At 54.8% G+C, this 18,227-nt stretch overlaps 1 protein-coding gene across 1 annotated transcript; it reads left to right on the top strand.

The window, feature by feature from the left end:
- Positions 1-1,475: 1,475 nt before the first annotated feature.
- Positions 1,476-18,221, top strand: HK3 (hexokinase 3; the record flags this gene model as incomplete). Its single annotated transcript, XM_081135771.1, has 19 exons — positions 1,476-1,539; positions 4,184-4,305; positions 8,369-8,531; positions 8,741-8,895; positions 8,979-9,098; positions 9,191-9,286; positions 10,354-10,453; positions 10,535-10,718; positions 11,214-11,369; positions 11,523-11,756; positions 12,103-12,398; positions 12,509-12,648; positions 12,728-12,847; positions 15,144-15,239; positions 15,412-15,511; positions 17,067-17,250; positions 17,350-17,505; positions 17,672-17,905; positions 17,993-18,221. 19 exons carry the CDS (start codon positions 1,476-1,478, stop codon positions 18,135-18,137), a joined length of 2,865 nt encoding a protein of 954 aa, XP_080991897.1. The 3' UTR covers positions 18,138-18,221.
- Positions 18,222-18,227: the final 6 nt, after the last annotated feature.

Here is an 18,227-nt window from a genome sequence, read left to right as displayed (position 1 = left end):
ACTATCTGTGGATAACGGTAGGGTTACTGCTGATGAGGTAGCCTGAAGTTTTAATTTTTTAAAATAAATCTTTATTGATTTCAGAGAGAGGAAGGGAGATGGACAGAGAGAGAGAGAAACATCAATGATGAGTCAGCATTGTTTGGCTGCCTCCTGTCTCCCCCCCCCCCCCCCAGTGGGGATTGAGCTAGCAACCTTGGCATGTGCCCTGACCGGGAATCGAACTGCGATCTCCTGGATCCTAGGTCGATGCTCGACCACTGAGCCATGCCCGGCCCGGCTTGGCTTGCCTCAAGTTTTAAAGTATCTGCCTACCAGTTTTCCTGAAACAAAAATTGGTGCAGTATGTTGTCTTCTACCATGGTGGATGTCTTAGTTCGATTGGGCTGCTATAACAAAATGCCACAGACTGGGTAGCTTATAAACAATTTATTACAGTTCTGGAGCCTGGAAGGCTGAGATCTGGGTGCCTGCATGGTCAGGTGAGGGCCCTCTTCTGGTTGCAGACTTCTGGTTGTGTCCTCACGTGGCGGAAGAAATGAGGGATCTTCTGGAGCCTCTCTCATGAGGAGACTAATCCCTTTCATGAGGGCTCCATCATCATGCCCTAATCATTTTCCGAAGGCCCCACCTAATACCATCACCTTGGGCATTACGTTTTCAACATCAGTTTTGGAGGGACACACACATTTCATACCATAGGAGCGAGCACAGTGATGCCCCAAGTTTCTGTGCTGTCAAGAAGACTAGTTCAGGGGAAAACCAACCTGGTGGCCAACAGCTTGACTAGAGCCTGAGACTCCCCTTCCCCTTTCAGTAGAGAAGGCCTATGTTGCAAACCTACTCTCCCCCCTTGGCCTACAGACTAAAGGCTGGACTCCACAGTCTAGCTCCCACCACTCGCACCACGTGGCCCCATCTACATGTATCCTCATTAGGCCCTTGGAGCCGTACTCCATTCCAGGAAGGTGCCTGGTGCTCCATGATGTACATGCTCCCCTTTCTCAAGGACCACCTCTGCCAGAACACCACCATTCCTTCAAGGCTCAGCTTCCTCAACTTGCCCTGCCCACTCGAGGGCAGTTAGTTTCTTCCTCTTCTGTGCTCACATGACCGTTTTACTCGCTAGTACTTACACATTTTGCCAAATTGTCCATTGGATTGCATATTTCCCAGGCTAGGCCCCTTCATTTTCTTTCCAGGGGTGAGCCACCACTTCAAACTGAGTGTCTGTAAAATGGAAAGAACTCCCAGCATTGCAGAGGGCATGTCCTAGGGCCCTTGACTTAGTTCAGGGCTCCAACTTCCTGCTGTCTTCTTGCTTAACTTTGCACCATGGCCCTGCCTACCCTGGGCTCCTCTTAGGGCAGACTCAAAAGGAAGTGAATTAGCTGTTGTCTAGTAAGAGGGTGGGACTTGGGGACATTATTACTCTGGTCACTTGTTTCACTTTGGGTACAAACCAAGTCAGTGGGATGCCTCATGTTGAGAGAAAAGAGCTCAGGCCTGAGGAGACTGACCAACTGCTGCTTTCCTTGGGTAAGAGCCTCTGTTTCGTTCCTACCTGCCTCAGCCCCAACCCAACCCTCATCTCTGCTGTTTGGCCCATACTGGAGGAGTGGAGGCTGGAAAGACTAAGCCTTTGGTCCTCAGTGGTGGATCCCTCCCCAGCAAACATCTTTGGGATGTCTTTCCAAAGGCAGGCTCATTCCATGTAGCTGGCTCAGCTGAGCTGAGGGAAGCCAAGAGGCCCACAGTTCTTCAAATGTGTATAGATCCTGGGCTGGGGGCTGGGGATCTAGTGATATGGGAGACATGTCCCTCTTTACAAGGACTCTCAGCTGGAGGAGACAGACATGGACACATTTACTGAGAGGGTAAATGCTAGGGTTTCTTGGGGGAAGTTTCACAGTCCCCCTAGACTGTCATGGAGAAGTGCTGAACAAATGTCAAACAGAAGAGGAAATGAATGAATGACTGAGCCAGCTGGGCCTTGAAAGGAGGGTGAAAGCTCACACTGTGCGTAGCCCTTGACCCTTTCCAAAGGTGATTGCCTCAGTTACCCCATTTTAATCTTTGAAACTGTAATGTATGTGGAACTAACATTCCCATTTGACAGATTTAGAAACTGAGTGTCGGTATGTGTGACTCAGGGAACATTAGTTAGAAACTGATTTCTTGGTTCTCTGAATAAGACCACCTGCCCACCCCCAGTTTTATGATGGGTGCTGATGGTGCAGAGATGACTCAGACACGGTGGCTCCAGACTCAGGGAATGCTGAGTGGAGGCAGGACAGCAAGACTGGGTGAGGCTTGTCTGTGTATAGCCTGGGTGTGAAGGGAAGTAGTGAGAGGAAGCTTGGTTGGAGGACAGTGTGAGGGACCTGTAATGCCACAATAAAGATTTTGAACTTTTTTTTTCTGCAGTGGAAGCCATCGCAATGCGACAGTTGACTTCCTTAGGGGAGATAGATCTGGGGAATGACATGATAAAATCCATTTTAGCACAGTCATTCTGGTGACTTGTTGAGAGTTGGTGGGGTGGGAAGGTGGACAGACCAGAGCAGGAGAAGGTGGAGGACAGGAGAGTCATGGGCAAAAGTGAGGGGAAAAATGAATGTGGCTCTGACTGTTGAGTTTGAGGAGCCTCTCCAGCATCGATGTCTAATAGACCATTAGAACTTGGGATTTGGCTCAGGACAGGTATATTTAGGAGCCCTTACAGAGGAGTTTTCATCAAATCATGGCAATGAGTGAGAGAAAGAGGGAGTGTGGAAAGAAGAGCTATCAGAAACCTGTGAGCCCCATTGTCTAAGGGGAGAGGAGAGAAGGGGTTAATGAAGATGATGACAGATTTAGGAAGGGGGCCCAGGGGAAACTGGCTGTTGAAACCAAGGGACAAGAGGATTTTGTAGTGAAGAGTAAGCTCGTGGCTTTGCATGCCTGAGAGAGGGCAGTACTGGTGGGTACTGAGATAAAGGCAGTTAGGAGACTATAGGTGACCACACAGAGTGATGGGAGTAGAAGGTGGGAGGGGTGGGACGGCATCTTTCCTGCAGTTTGCTCTTCCAGGAGGAGAGGCGGAATGATTTGGTGGACAGATGCCTTCTGCCCATCTTGGGCCCTCCACTGCCTTTCTTGTTTCCTTCACCCCTGAAGGGCACCCAGATCACTGAAGGCTCCCCTGGGATCCCCCTGGAACAGTAATACTGCCTTTAGCCTGAGTGAGCACAACACCTGACATTCCTACAGTGCTTCAGAGTGTGCGAAGGACTCTCAGAATCATTGCGAGCTGAACTTTTTTTCCTGTTCTAGAAGAGGAAATTGAGGTTCATAGAGTTTCCATTCAGCTAATTAAACCTGAAGACACTGAACGAAGTTCTTTTGAGACTGAGTCACTTGGGGCAGTGGCTCTGAGACCCTTTCAACTCTGCACTGCTACCCCTCCCCAAACCCACGCAGGAGCTGAGGTTTAAATTAAAATTCCCAAAGCATTTTCCCAGGTGTGATTCCACGTAATTCTCACAACAACCTCGTACAAGTAGATATTTCCTTCTGTGTTACAGAGGAAGAAAATGAAATTCAAGTAAGTCATAAATGACTTGCCCCAAGTTTGTGCCACTAGTGGGAGCCCTTACTGAAGCATACATCCCCGCCCCCACCCGCCTTCTCCATCTCCAAGAAGAAATCCATGCCCTTCAGCTTGGCACAAAGACCTTCTGTGGTCCAGCCTGCTTGTTGCTACAGCACATCACACCCTTTCTCCCAAAAGCTCTAGCACGTTCCTGAACTCCCAAGCACAGCAGCATGCCCATCTCAACAGATGCCTATGTCCACCCTACTGTGACTGCTGTAGGGCTGTGAGACCCCTGAAGGTGGGGCCCAGATTGGCTTCGTTCTGTACCCCAGCCTGCAGCAGAGTAGGCATCAGGAACCGGTAATGCGAATGAATGACCATGAATGAAAGGCTTTGGAAATATCAGCTCTTTTATTACACATGCTTCTGGAAACTGACAGCCTTCTGGTTGGCTACTAAGGGATCTCTGATGGTCAGAGGTTCTGAGCTCTGCCCATAACTTCCTTCCTGTCCCCTTCAAAAGGAAGAAAGTTAAGGGTCTGAGTCACAACCTCCTAGGGCCTGTAGAGTAAGTGGTTCACCCAGGCTGCCTCTTTCCTCCCATAGGTGGCCACTCTCAGTTGTGGAACCACATGGCTTCCATTGGTCCTGAACGATTGTGGCAAGGGGAAGGAGCCCCCGGCTGCCCCCAGGAAGGCTTGCCCTGCTCCCCGGACAGCTCTAAGCTGGTAAGTTCAGCACTGGGTTCCTGTCCTGTGCCCATTGAAGGCTGCCAAGAGCAGGATTGACTGAAGATGATGTGGGGCCATGGGATCACATCTATGCAGCCCCTTCCAGTTTTCAGAGCCTTTCATATCTGATCTGGTAACTGTCTCCTACGAGGCTTCACACAACTACAAGGTGGGGATTAGCAACTCACTTTACAGCTCAGGAAAAGGGAGCGCAGAGCAGTGATGTGCCTTGGGCTAAGGCCTGACAGGAGCCTGAGCTGAGCTGAGCTGAGGTGTTTCAGCCCCAAATATATTGCTTTGGCCACTTTGCCACATAGGCACCACCTCTCCCCAAGTGGGTTGACAGCCTAGAAAGGACCCTCCCGGGTTTTCTGGTAGAAAGCTGTGTTCTTCAGGCCCTTCCTCTCCCCGCTTGTCTAGTTACCCCTGCCGGCCTCCTGCCCCTCCACAAGGCCATGCAGCCGGGCGCACAGAATCCAGGCTACAGTGCAGCTTACTACATACGCTTCCCGTTAGCTCAGAAGCGAGTCCCTCTTTCTCCTGTCATCTTGACCAAGATTTAGAGCCTTTGCATACCACATCCTTGGGCAGGAAACATTTGTGTAAGTCATTTCACATCCCTTAGTCTCTGTTTCCTCATCAGTAAAATGGGGGGAAAGAAAATCGAGCCTTCCCACCCCTTGGAGGGTTAAGTGAGTTACAGGAGATAATAAAGGACAGAGGGGGCCGTGTGACAGGGTCCTCTAATCATTTCCTGCAGCTGCTTTAGTTTTCCAGCTTGTTCTGACATCTGCTGGACTTGGCTTGTTACCTAAGCTGTGGGGCACACCCCTCACTGCACCTTCTGCTTCTGCTTCCCGTGTGTCCAGCCCCCGCCCCAGCCCCCGCTGTACCCATGTTCTCTGTGCTCCGCCCGCCGCTGGGCCCAGTGAGCAATGCCACCCTCCACTCGCTTTATGCCCCTGCGTCCTGGGGCTCCCGTGGCCGTCCCACATCTGCCCTGCCGACTCCAGTGCGCACACCTGCAGTTTAGACATTCCCTTTGGCTTTGGGGGACTTCACAGGGATATCATATTTCCCATGGCCTTGGCCCCCACCTCAGCACCGCAGGCTCACCCTCTGCTCCCCTTCTCAGAGTCCCTTCCCCAACCCTCCCCCCAGGTCTCTTTTTGTCACCAGAAGGGCAATAAATCAGCCTCTCCAGGTCGGCCATACCTCATGCTCTGAGGAAAGGAAACCCACGTTTCAGTGAGCATGTCCTATAGGCTGGCCACTACTCCACCCCTTCTCAGTCCTTGCAGAAAAAGTGGGTGCTATTTTTCCTGCTGAATAGAGCAGGAAATCTGCTCAGGGGTGAGGCAATGGGCCCAGACTGACCGACAGTCAAGTTGGTCGAAGGAGCCCACTTTGAAGCTGTATTGGATTCAGCCTCTCTTGTGCTTCGCTTTTCGCGCTCTTGGCTGAGGTCTCTCCCTATTCTTCCCTGGGGGAGGTTGTGGGGGAGACTCCAGTAGCTTCTCTTGGCTGCTGCACACCCACCAGAATTGGCCAGGGACGCCCTCCTGTCTTTCTCGTGGTTTCTGCCATCTCCTTCTCACTCCTTTTGCACCTTTCACTGGACCCAGGACGAAAAGGAAGAAAAACATCCATCTGCCCAAGCCATCAACTCCGTAATTCTGCTGTTATCATTAAGCAATAAAAACACACCCCTCACACCTGAGCAGCACTTTACACTCTCACATACATGATCCCCTTTAATTCCTATGCCCCCACAACCTCTCAGCCAAGGAATCCTTCCAGAGCGCCTCCAGCCCCCATGCAGCTGTGACTAAGATGGCCCTGGCCCTGGAGGCATGGGGGGGGGGGCGCTGCTGAGTATAATTATTCTCTGGGTTTTACATAAGAGGTGACTTGTTATCTCAGAGAGAAGTTTGACTTGCCCAGGGCCACACGGCCAGGAAGTGGCCTGGCAACACTCAGATGTAAGTTTTCTCACCCCAGGTCCTATGGGGTTTCTTCACTGCAACTTTCATCAGCTTTGGGGTCTTTTCAGAAATTGCTAGTTTTTATAAGGCTCCATATTTATGTAGAAATAATCTCTGCAGTCAGACAAATCTGGGTTCAAATCCCACCCTGCACCTTAATAGTGCTTGGCTTAGGCAGATGACTGTCCCTGTCTGAGCCTCAGTGTTCTCATTTGTAACGGGAATAACCCCTCTGAGCATTCCTGGCTGCTGTAGGCATCTGCTGTAACATAAACACGCCACTGAACACCTGGCACTCCTGTGAGGGTCATTTGCCCCCTTAGGGTTCTGTCTCTCATCACTTCCTAAAGCGAGGGGTGGGACGGAGTCATCCCATCTCCCTCAGTGGGCAGCTTCTCTTCCCAGTCTCTCCCAGCCTCCTTACCTAGGTGTCCCAGCAGTTACTTTACAAATACAGGTCCAGTTTGGGGCAGCAGGTTACAGGAATGGAATTCCTGTGCAACAGGAGGTGGGGGCCTGGGAAAGGCTAAGCCCAGGAGAACGGGGTCACCGGCTGGGACCCTCCAATAAACCCAGGGAGGCTGCTGGGCCTCTGAAGGACAGGCCAGAAGGTTGTCCGGAGGAGGTTTCCATGTAGAGGGGAGGTCTCAGGGCCCTTTTTAAGCTCCCCTCAGTGGGCTTCTGGTGGAGAAGAACCCAGAGTGTTCTGTCCTCTGTTTTCCCTGCCTACTCACCCCTCCTTTCTCTCGGATCTGCTCCTGGCCCAGCCTCCCCCTAAATTCATCCCCTCGCACTGCAGAAAATCCCTTTATGCTCTTTCTCCAGATTTTCCAATGGCTTGTTTCCTTCCTTCATGTAGGTCACCTCCACAGGAAGGCCTTTCCCGACCAATGTCCAAAAATACCTCTACCTCCCTGGTCACTCTTGACTTGCTTTAAAAAAAAAAAAAGCTCCCATTACTACCAGGCCATCTTATTGGTTTATTTGCTTATTTTCTGTCCCTACACTGGAGTCTGAGCTCCACAAGGGCAGCCTCAGCTGGCGACGCAGCATTCGGTGCTTAGAATGGCGCTGGGCGCGTAGGTGGGCCTCACCCAGGGTCTGCGGGAGGGATGGCCCACTGAGGGGAGGGCTGTCCTCCGAAGCAGGGCCTCCAAACTCTCCTTACCACCTCACCTTCAGACTCCCGTCATATTTTCCTGACTTCTACCCTCTTACCTCAGTTTCCCTCCAGTCACACGCTGATGTTTGGCTTGGCAGGTTTTGAGGCATCACGTGACCTCTCCCTACCTGTCCTGCTCCTCTAAGGGAGCTTTCCCAGGTGTGACATAGCCCCAGGCCCGCAAGGGTTCTGGGCTGGGAAAGCCTTGGGGGAGGACTCACAGGTCCTAGGACCACCACCAAGCCTACCTGGGTGAACACACTGGGCTCCCAGACAGATCTCTCCTTATGGAGGCCCAGCGCCCCCCAGCTTCAGCACTGGTCTATTGGACAGAGAGGGACAGACAATGAGGGCTGGGCTTGCTCAGGCTCCAGAATCAAGTGGACCTGGAGAGGGAAGCACCTGAACTTGGAGTTTGTTCATGCATGTGCTCATTCATTTGCTCCTTCAATGACAACTCGCTGAGCAGCTTGCTCAGGGTACTGGGGACCCAGAGCACATCAGTCTTGGTGTGACGGGAGAAAGGCCTTGCCAAACCCTGAATTCAAAGAAGTAGAAAGGGCTGGGGGGTAGTGAGCTGAGGAGCCATGAAGGGATGGAGCAGGAGGAAGTGTGTGGGGGAGTCTTTCCTCTAGAATGGAGCCGTCTGAGGGCATAGGATCTGGGTGCAGGCTGTAAGTGGCCAGAGAGCCAGAGTGTGGGAAAAGGTGAGGTGAGGGGCTGGGTGGTACTGGGGAGACCAGCAAGGCTCAGAAAGGGCTCAGGCCAGCCCTTTGGAAGCAGAGGAAGGGATGCTGGTCTGGACAGGTGAGAGGAGGTATGAGCCGGGCAGGGCAGGCCTGTCCTGGTTGGAGTCGGGGAACTTGGCTAGGCCAGCAGGGCTCTGTCCAGACGTCAGCCTGTTTTTCTCCAGGTACAGGAGTGCCTGAACCAATTCAAGGTGACGGGCACACAGTTGCGGCAGATCCAAGCCAGCCTTCTGGGCTCCATGGAGCAGGCACTGAGGGGCCAGGTCAGCCCTGCCCCTGTAGTCCGGATGCTGCCCACATATGTGGGGTCCATCCCACATGGCACTGGTGGGTGACATAGACTAAGATGGGTGGCCAGGTCTGGGGGGAGGGCTGTAATCTGGGGAGGGGGAAGTTTCTTATCCCTGTCCCTATCTCTAAGGTTCCCATTTCTAAATTCCCTTGACAAGACTTTGCAGGCCTTGGGCATGTTTCTGGGAGGCAGAGGGCTTGATATCAACAGCTGCATGCCTCTCTGTGACCTGCTTATCCCTCAGAGCAAGGAGATTTCTTGGTGCTGGAGCTGGGAGCCACGGAGGCTTCATTGCGTGTTCTGTGGGTGACCCTGACGGGCATTGAGGGGCACCGGATTGAGCCACGGAGCCAGGAGTTTTTGATCCCCCAAGAGGTGATGCTGGGTCCTGGTCAGCAGGTGAGGGCTCACTGCCCAGGCTCTGGGACCACAGGTGGCTGGGGCTCCGGTGGGCAGAGCTGAGCCCCTCACGTGTCCCACAGCTCTTTGACTTTGCTGCTCGCTGCCTGTCTGAATTTCTGGATGCGCACCCTGTGGGCAACGAGGGCCTGCAGCTTGGGTTCAACTTCTCCTTCCCTTGTCACCAGACGGGCCTGGATAGGGTGAGAAGAGGCAGAGTGGCTATGGGCCTGGTAGGGGGAGGGGCTGCAGCCCCATGAAGACTGTTGGAGTGACCCCACTTTTCTGCTCCCAGAGTACCCTCATTTCCTGGACCAAAGGTTTTAAGTGCAGTGGTGTGGAAGGCCAGGATGTGGTCCAGTTGCTTCGAGATGCCATCAAGAGGCAGGGGGTGAGTGAAGGCAAGGGGGATGGGATGCCGATGTGGCCTGCCAATGCTTCTGGGAGGGCCTCCTCCCCTCCCTTCCCCTCTCCCTCTTTTCATTTTAAAAATATGTTTTTATTGATTTTAGAGAGAGAGGAAGGGAAAGGAAGAGAGAGATGGAAACATCAATGATGAGAGAGTCACTGATTGGCTGCCTCCTACATGCTCCCTACTGGGGATTGAGCCTACAACCCGGGCATGTGCCCTGACTGGGAATTGTACCAGTGACCTCTTGGTTCATGGATCAATATTCAACCACTGAGCCACACCGGCTGGCTGGGAGAGCCTGCTTTTCTTTCCTGCTTATATCCTTTATCCAGTTTAACCCTGGGATAAATGCTGCTACTATTTCCATTTTCTAAGTAAGAGACTGAGGCCAAGAAAGGTCATATCAATGCTTAGGACCATGGGGGGGAAACAAAGATGAAAAGCATTGACCCTGTCCTCATTCCAATAAAAGATTGTCCCTGTTAGGAGGTGGTTCTGATGACTCTGGGAGCACTGGAGAGGGCCCATTGTGACTTGAGCAGGGACTTGAAGGAGGAGTTTCCCAGATGCATAAGCTGGGGCTGGGGAAGATCTAGCTTCAGAGAAGGGCATATGGAAAATTCTGGTTGCCTGAGGAGGCCAATCTGTCTGGATTAATGGTCGTCATGCTGTGTGAGTGGCTGGAAGTCAGGGCTGGGAGGAAGGGCTTGAGGAGTCAGGCCAGGATGAGGGTGAGCCAGCAAGGGGCCTCCAGTGCAGTCTTCAAGGTGCCACACTGGCTCACTCTGGTCCTGGTCCTGTGGGGGCCACTGGTGTTCTGGAGAGGATGGCTGAGGCTGGGAGCCACAGAGACCCCAGGGCCTGAGTTGGGGGTGGAGTAGCCAAAAGAGTGGGGGATGGGGGAACCTCCCTAGAGGGCCTAGAGTGCCTGTGACACAGATGTGTGGGGCATGTGGACATGTTTCATGGACTCTGGGTATCTCCATCAAAGACAGGGCCCCAGCCCGGCCCAACCCCCAGGTTTCCCTGCTCCGCCCTCTGTCTAGACCTACAGCATTAATGTGGTTGCCGTGGTGAATGACACAGTGGGCACCATGATGGGCTGCGAGCCTGGGACTGAGCCATGTGAGGTCGGGCTCATTGTAGGTGAGCCGTGGGCCATTTGTGGCGGTGGGTGGGAGGCACGGTTGCTTGGTGGGCAGGCCCTGATGGGATTATCTCTGCCAGACACTGGTACCAATGCGTGTTACATGGAGGAGGCGCGGCACGTGGCGGCGCTGGATGAGGACCGGGGCCGCGTCTGCGTCAGCATTGAATGGGGCTCCTTTGGTGATGATGCGGCCCTTGGGCCAGTGCTGACCACATTCGACCACATCCTGGACCAGGAGTCCCTGAATCCCGGTGCCCAGAGGTGGCCTGACCTTCTGCTCTAGGCCCTTTACTGCTCTTCTCTCCACCCCCTCAGCTGTCCCTGTGCTCCAGCCCTTAGGGCCCAGCCTCTCCCTCTCAGCAGCTCCAGGTTGCTCCCTCGGGGGCCCTGGCCAGGCTCAAAGAAGGAAGGGCTCAAGGTTCTAGAACTCAGAGTTTTCAACCCTTGGCCCTCCCTTATTCCTGACTCTGGCTAGCCCTGACAGGAGTTGGAGATTGGGGGTAGCTGAGCAAAGTGTCCCCACCCTCCCCTTTGGGTCCTGTCACCCCCCAGAAGCCCTCTAAACCTAACCTAAGCTGGAGGTGGCAGTGAGGTCTGGGTAAACACCCACCTGTCTCCTAGGAGACCATTGGCTTCTGGAACCTCCAGTCTGGGGACCCCAAAGAAAATGACCCCTCCTTGAGGGCTCTTGCAGTTGGGCCCATGTGGGCCAAGGGCTTAGGAAAGCCTCTGTCCAGCCACCCTTCTGTCCGGCAGGTTTGAGAAGATGATTGGCGGCCTGTACCTGGGTGAGCTGGTGCGGCAGGTGCTGGCTCACCTGGCCCAGCAAGGGATCCTCTTTGGCGGCTGCACCTCCCCTGCCCTGCTGAGCCGAGGGTGCATCTTGCTGGAGCATGTGGCTCAGATGGAGGAGTGAGTGTGGGAAGATAGTGGGATTAGACAACGGGATTCTCCGCTAGGGAGAGGGAGGGTGCTCTGTCCCCCAGGGGGCCGTGGGGCTTTGGGGAAAGGGGGACAGGGAGCATCTGCGATACTTGAGCCTCATAGCAGCACCCTGTCCCCCAGCCCCTCGGCTGGGACAGCCCGTGTGCACGCTATCCTGCAGGACTTGGGCCTGAACCCGGGGGCCTCAGACGCGGAGCTGGTGCAGCACGTGTGCGCGGCCGTGTGCGCGCGAGCTGCCCGGCTCTGCGCTGCTGCCCTGGCGGCCGTCCTCACGCGCCTCCAGCACAGCCGGGAGCAGCAGACGCTTCGTATCGCTGTGGCCATTGGAGGCCGAGTGTTTGAGCGACACCCCAGGTATTGGGAAAACACAGATCCTGCGTAAGCAGGTAGCAGGAACACGTGTGTGTGAGACGCACCCAAAGGGCACTCTGGTACCGTGGCTGCAGGGCAGTGGGTACAAATGTCACCCAAGCAGAGTGAGGCCAAAGGGAGGCTGGGGGCCAGAAGAGGTTAGAGGAGAGAAAAGATGCTTCTCCTTGGGTGTGCAAGGGAGGGGTCTCCAGGGGCACTGGGCATGTAGTTGGTGCACAGATAAATTCAGAATTGAACTGATTTGAAATGATGGGGACTAGGCTTCAGTAACCCGTGGGGGTCAGGGCCTGGTGCCAAGCCAGGGTGCGCCTCCCATGTGTCTGCATAGGTTCCTCAGCATCCTGCAGGAGACAGTGAAGCTCCTGGTCCCTGAATGTGATGTTTCCTTCATCCCTTCTGTGGACGGGGGCGGCCGGGGTGTGGCAATGGTGACCGCTGTGGCTGCCCGCCTGGCTGCCCACCGGTGCCTACTAGAGGAGACCCTGGCACCCTTCCGGTTGAACCGTGAGCAGCTGGCAATGGTGCAGGCGCAGATGCGGGAGGCCATGGCCAAGGGGCTCCGAGGGGAGGCCTCCTCCCTCCGGATGCTGCCCACTTACGTCCGGGCCACTCCTGATGGCAGTGGTGAGGACCTGGCTTGAGTGTGTGGCTGGGACGTGGGCTCCTGGGGCTCACAGTGTGTGCTGGGGTGAAGCCACCACTCTGTCCTGACACTGAGGGTTTCTGCCCCACAGAGCGGGGTAACTTCCTGGCACTGGACCTAGGGGGCACCAACTTCCGAGTCCTCCTGGTACATGTGGCCACAGAAGATGTGCAGATCACCAGCCAGATCTATTCCATCCCTGAGTGTGTGGCTCAGGGATCTGGACAGCAGGTACCCACAACCTGGGGCTGAGTCAGGGGCAGGGGAGCGCCAGGTGCCCCCGCCACCTGCTGACTTGCCCCGCCCTCAGCTCTTTGACCACATCGTGGACTGCATCCTGGACTTCCAGCAGAAGCAGGGCCTGAGCGGGCAGAGCCTCCCCCTGGGTTTCACCTTCTCCTTCCCGTGCAGGCAGCTTGGCCTGGACCAGGTGAGAGGGGGGGGCTGGGAGAAGCCATCCCCAGGGGCTTTCCACCCACATGCCCTTCATGGAGTCACAGGAGGCTGGGGAGAGGCTTCAGGCGCCCTGGACTGGGGGAGGGGCAGGCGGAGGTACCGCTAGGCTGAGCCTGCACTCAGTTTCCCTAGATGTAATGTGTCCGAATGGATGGATGTGGTCAAGTGGCCTGGAATCCAGGGTCATGAAGAGGGAGATGGAGAAGGGCACGGTATCCCTGGGGGCTGCCAATAAGCAGGAGAGTGGAGCCAGGTTCAGGTCTGGGCACTGGGGAGCAGTGTAGGCCCAGATCTGGGCTCACCCAAGCACTTGTGTTCTGGCCAAGGGAGCCTCGGGGAGCAGCATTTGCTCCAGTCGCTCGAAGGGGCTGTGCTCACACAGGTTCTTTGCCCTCTCTCCCCTTCCCAGCCTTGCCAGTGTCCCTCTCAGTGCCTGGCTGGGGTTGGGCCCCTAACTGGGGAGGCAGAGCAACAGGCACTCGGCACACCCCTCCACGTGTCCTTCAACAAGAGCACTAGACTTTTCGGGCACACACCTGAAGCCTGTCATGGAAACAGCTCTTTCTGGACCTCTGGTCCAAGTTCCCAGGAGTACTGTCCTCAGCACCCCCAACTTCTGCTGAAAAACTGCTATGATGAGGGACGCACTGTCCCTGAAGGTGCCCACTGTGTTCTTCCCATACCTCTGCCTCCTGGGCTCCAACCAGCCCTGTGCGGCTGTTGCCCTCTGCCCCAGCTCTGACCTCCCAGATGCGCGTCCCTGCCCTCTGCCTTCCTCTACCCCTCACACTCCACAGCATCTCTGCTGGTCCCCTCTCTCCAGGCCTAGCAGCTGGCGCCTTTTGATTGTTTCTTGTAAGGTATGAGAAGCAGGTGGGACTCAAGATGCAAAATCACACATGCAAGAAACACTATCCTATTGATCTTCTATCACTGAATTAAGTTTCTGTGTTGAGCCCACATTCTTCGGAGTGGTGAAAACTTGATGTTGATCAATTCAGAGGCCCCCTTCCCCAGGTAGCCCTCCCCACCCTCCGCTGCACAGCGATCGCGCTTTGGTGTAAAGAATGTGCAGACACAAAGGGGAAACTCTTGGGGAGACGCCCAGGCCTCCACCATCCGGACTCTGCCACGTCCTCTCCTGGGTCTTGACACCTCCTTGGGCAGAGGCCGCCTCTGCGCTCAGACCACCCAAATCCCTTGTCTCTTTTCCTCCCCCGAAAGGGTGGGCCCAGGGTGGAGGGCATGGAATGCCTTTCTCCAGAAGCTATCCGAAACCTGCCTGTGACTGCCGCACCTCCCCTTCCCCAGGCCAGGGGTTCTTTGTCTCGTCCTGGAGCAGGGAAGCTTTGCTATTTCCCACGATTTGGTCTTCCCCAAACTGCCTTCTCTCTCATTCACTCTCTCACTCTTTCTGGTTTCTGTTTTTGGGACAGTGAGCACAGAGCACCCTAGATGTGGTCACATAGGAAAAGTGATAAAACAGAATATTACTGGGGGAAATGTTGGTTAGTACTTCTAAAGTCTCCTGCCCTAGAGATTTTCTGACCTGCTCTCCATGCTTCTACTTGTGGGGAGCAGTCATTTTCTCCTGTCAGCGGTGGACTAATTCCCCTGCCCCTCGCGCAGAGGAAGCACACCAAGGAAAGTACAGTCAAGCCCCCGCCGCTAAGTTCACAATTTAAGGCCAATTTCTCACAAGTAAGATGCATCTGTCTTGTCCCCTCACGTCCTGCCCAGGTATCTGGGTTCTGGCTTTTCTATTTGTCCTTCACTTACATCTGGAACACACGAGTGCCTCTCCCTTGACACGGCTCTGTCCCAGCTCCGAGAATTCCTTCTCTCAAGCGACCCTGGGTAGTTCTTTTTGGAAGAACAGAATCTGCTGTCATGTGGACCCCCTGAGCCTTCTCCGTTCTCACATACAGCACTTTTTTGACCAGCTCCATTCCTTCCTAACCTAATTACAAAGGGCCGTTCCTTCTGGGCAACTGTCTTAAAATGGCCACACCCTGAGACCATCTGAGCATTCTGGTACTAATCTAGAAGACATAGGCTGAACAGTTATGAATAGGTTTCTTCACACTGGAAGGCTTCTGAGGAGTCGGCAGGGGGCAGAGGGCAAGGCCCTCAACTGTATGACAGAGTGGGCCTGGGATCCTGCTTATGGAGGGGGGACATTGTATGCTTGAGGGGATGCAGGCTTTGGGGAGGCCAAGTGAGATTCCAAGGGGCCTCCAGCTTCCTGCCCTGCCTTGGTTCCACCCCAGGGCATCCTCCTGAACTGGACAAAGGGTTTCAGTGCATCAGGCTGTGAGGGCCAAGATGTTGTGCGTCTGCTGCGGGAAGCTCTTGGGCGCAGACAGGTAAGGAGTGTGCCTCCAGGGGGGCTTTGGGACTGAGGCAGGCCTTTAAGGGGAGCAAAGGGCCTCTCACTTCTTAAGAGGAGGACCCTCTGCAGGAGAGACCTCTGGGTCCAGCACTGGTTGCCGTGACGACCATGTTGCCCAGCAACTAACATCATCCTCTTGTGTGCAGGCAATGGAGCTGAATGTTGTTGCCATTGTCAATGACACAGTGGGAACCATGATGTCCTGTGGCTATAAGGACCCCCATTGTGAGGTCGGCCTTATCGTTGGTGAGAGAGTCCTGCTCTTTTGTGCCCCTACTGCCTGATGCTAACTGGATGTTTCTCTGGCCTTGGGGGTGTGGGATCATTCCCATCTGACCCAATGGGCCCCTGGAACACTCTATTGGGCTAAGAGTCTGGAGCTGGGGTGTCTAGCCAAGCTCAGCTGCTGGCTCATTGCTCTCTGAGCCTCAGTTTGCCCTTCTATTAGATGAATCAGCTTTGGCATCATATAGATTTGGGTGGGAATACTGGCTCTGTCACTTCCACCTGTACAACCTTGGGCAGGTCACCAGCGCATCAGTTTCCTCATCTCTAAGATGGAGATAATAACATGTGTCTTGAGGCAAAGAGTGGCACAGTGCCTGGCTCATGGTACTCTCGGTGCTTGGAGCTGGGTGGGGCCGGGAGTTGACAGAGAATGAGCTGTGAGGGTCCTTCAGGTTATCCAAGATTCTGAGTCTTTATTAAACATCTGTCCTGTGGCCAGCTGGGGGCTTGGTGAAGGGGCAGGAAAATACATAAAGAAGAGGGGAAACACGTGCCTTCTCAGAACTGACCGTTTAGCAGGGGTTAAGCCAAGAATAGCATGTGGCAATCAGAGAGATCTGAATCTGAATCTGTAGCCAGGGCGACAGGCTGAGCTCAGAAAGGAAGGGGTCCCGCAATGAGTGGGACTTGCAATGAAAGCCTTAAAAGAAGAAGGGATCTGGCTAGGTGGAGGAGGGCTCCCACAGGTCCTCAGGCATCAGTCTCTTAAAGCACGAGGTGCATGATAGCCTCTCATGGGACCGGGAGCTTCTTGAAGATAGAGCCTGGCATGGGGAGGTGCTCAGAGAGGTATGCCCAGGTTGCCATGGGAATAAACCACTGGATGGAGGAAGTCCAGGTGGGGCTGACAAAAGGTCCCCCTGCCTAGAGCTGACCGTGTGTTGGGGATAGGAAGGGGATGCCTCTGCCCTCTGCCTGGAATACTGTTCCTTTCTGTGCTTCTTGGCTTCAAGGCCAAATCCCAATGTCGCTTCTTCTCTGTAGCCTTTCCTGACCCTCTAGGCAGGACGATTCATTGGGACTCCTTGATTTGGGCACATACAGGCAGTATCTGAGTTGGCTGCTCATTGCCCTGCCTCTGGCCACTGTGGGCTCCTCTTGTCTGACTCCTGTCTACATGGGTAACTCTTGGCCCAGCACCTGATAGTCTGACTAAAGACCCGAAGACCAGTCTGGGGAGTTTAGGCCTCTCTCCTGCAGGCAATGGGGGGCTGTTACACATCTCCCAGGGGAATGACATGGCTGGTGGCATCTTTAGGAGTGCCTGGGGTAGCATGAGAGATGCACTGATGGTGGTGCTGGTAGGGGAAGTGGTGGCCCAGAGGGCTTGGTGCTGGCAGAATCTGCAGAAGGAATGTTGGAAAGGAAGACCAGGACCTGGGGCAGGGCATGAATGTGCGGAGATGGAGAGGTAAAAAGTAAGCCGGAATTTTGCCATCTCAGTGCAGGAAGGGCTCAGAGGGGTCTTGTCTGATTTATTAAATGGCTCCCACTTCATCTGGCCTTTCTGCAGGAACTGGCACCAATGCCTGCTACATGGAGGAGCTCCGGAATGTGGAGGGAGTGGCTGGGGACACAGGCCACATGTGCATCAACATGGAGTGGGGTGCTTTTGGGGATGATGGGTCTCTGGATATGCTCAGCACCTGCTTCGATGCAAGTGTGGACCAGGCGACCATCAACCCTGGCAAACAGAGGTGTGGGCCGGGCCGGGCAGGGGTGGCTGGTGGTGACTTCCACTGGTGATAGTAGTTGGTGGGATCTCCTACCCTGTGGGCACACACACTTTCATGCAGGTTTGAGAAGATGATCAGTGGCATGTACCTGGGGGAGATCGTCCGCCACGTCCTCTTGCATTTGACCAGTCTTGGAGTTCTCTTCCGGGGTCAGCTGTCCCAATGCCTTCAGACCAGGGACATTTTTAAGACCAAGTTTCTGTCTGAGATTGAAAGGTGCTGAGACCTGCATTACCTCCTCCCACTTCTCAAAGGGTCTTTCTGTTCACTTTGGGTGGAATGCTCGTAGGAGGGAGATTCACCCTGGAGGATGGTGGTCATAGAGATGGGGGAGCTAATGCCGGACCCTACCTCTCTGTGCTCTATTCCTTCTTGTCCCCAGTGACAGCCTGGCTCTGAGACAGGTCCGAGCCATCCTTGAGGATCTGGGGCTGTCCCTGACCTCGGATGATGCCCTGATGGTCCTGGAGGTGTGCCAGGCCGTGTCCCAGCGGGCGGCCCAGCTCTGCGGAGCGGGTGTGGCTGCCGTGGTGGAGAAGATCCGTGAGAACCGGGGCCTGGAAGAGCTGACTGTGTCTGTGGGAGTGGATGGGACCCTCTACAAGCTGCACCCCCAGTGAGTCTGGGTGCCAGGCTGGGTGGGGAGACATGGCCAGATAGGGCCTGGCTGGCCTGGGCTCACCTCAGCCCTTCCCCTTCACAGCTTCTCTCGCCTGGTGGCGGCCACTGTGCAAGAGCTGGCCCCTCGCTGTGTGGTCACCTTCCTGCAGTCAGAGGATGGGTCGGGCAAAGGTGCAGCCCTGGTCACTGCTGTTGCCTGCCGCCTGGCCCAGCTGGCCCATGTCTGAAGACGTCTCCAGGAACCAGCTATGCTGGACTAGGGCCAGGGACCCAGTTGTCCCCCAGCCAGGCCCAGCCACCCAGGACTCTAAGAACAG

The sequence above is a fragment of the Miniopterus schreibersii genome (assembly GCF_964146895.1).
Source record: "Miniopterus schreibersii genome assembly, chromosome: 4".
In the NCBI taxonomy this organism is placed as follows: domain Eukaryota; kingdom Metazoa; phylum Chordata; class Mammalia; order Chiroptera; family Miniopteridae; genus Miniopterus; species Miniopterus schreibersii.
This window is presented reverse-complemented; position numbering and strand designations above follow the sequence as displayed.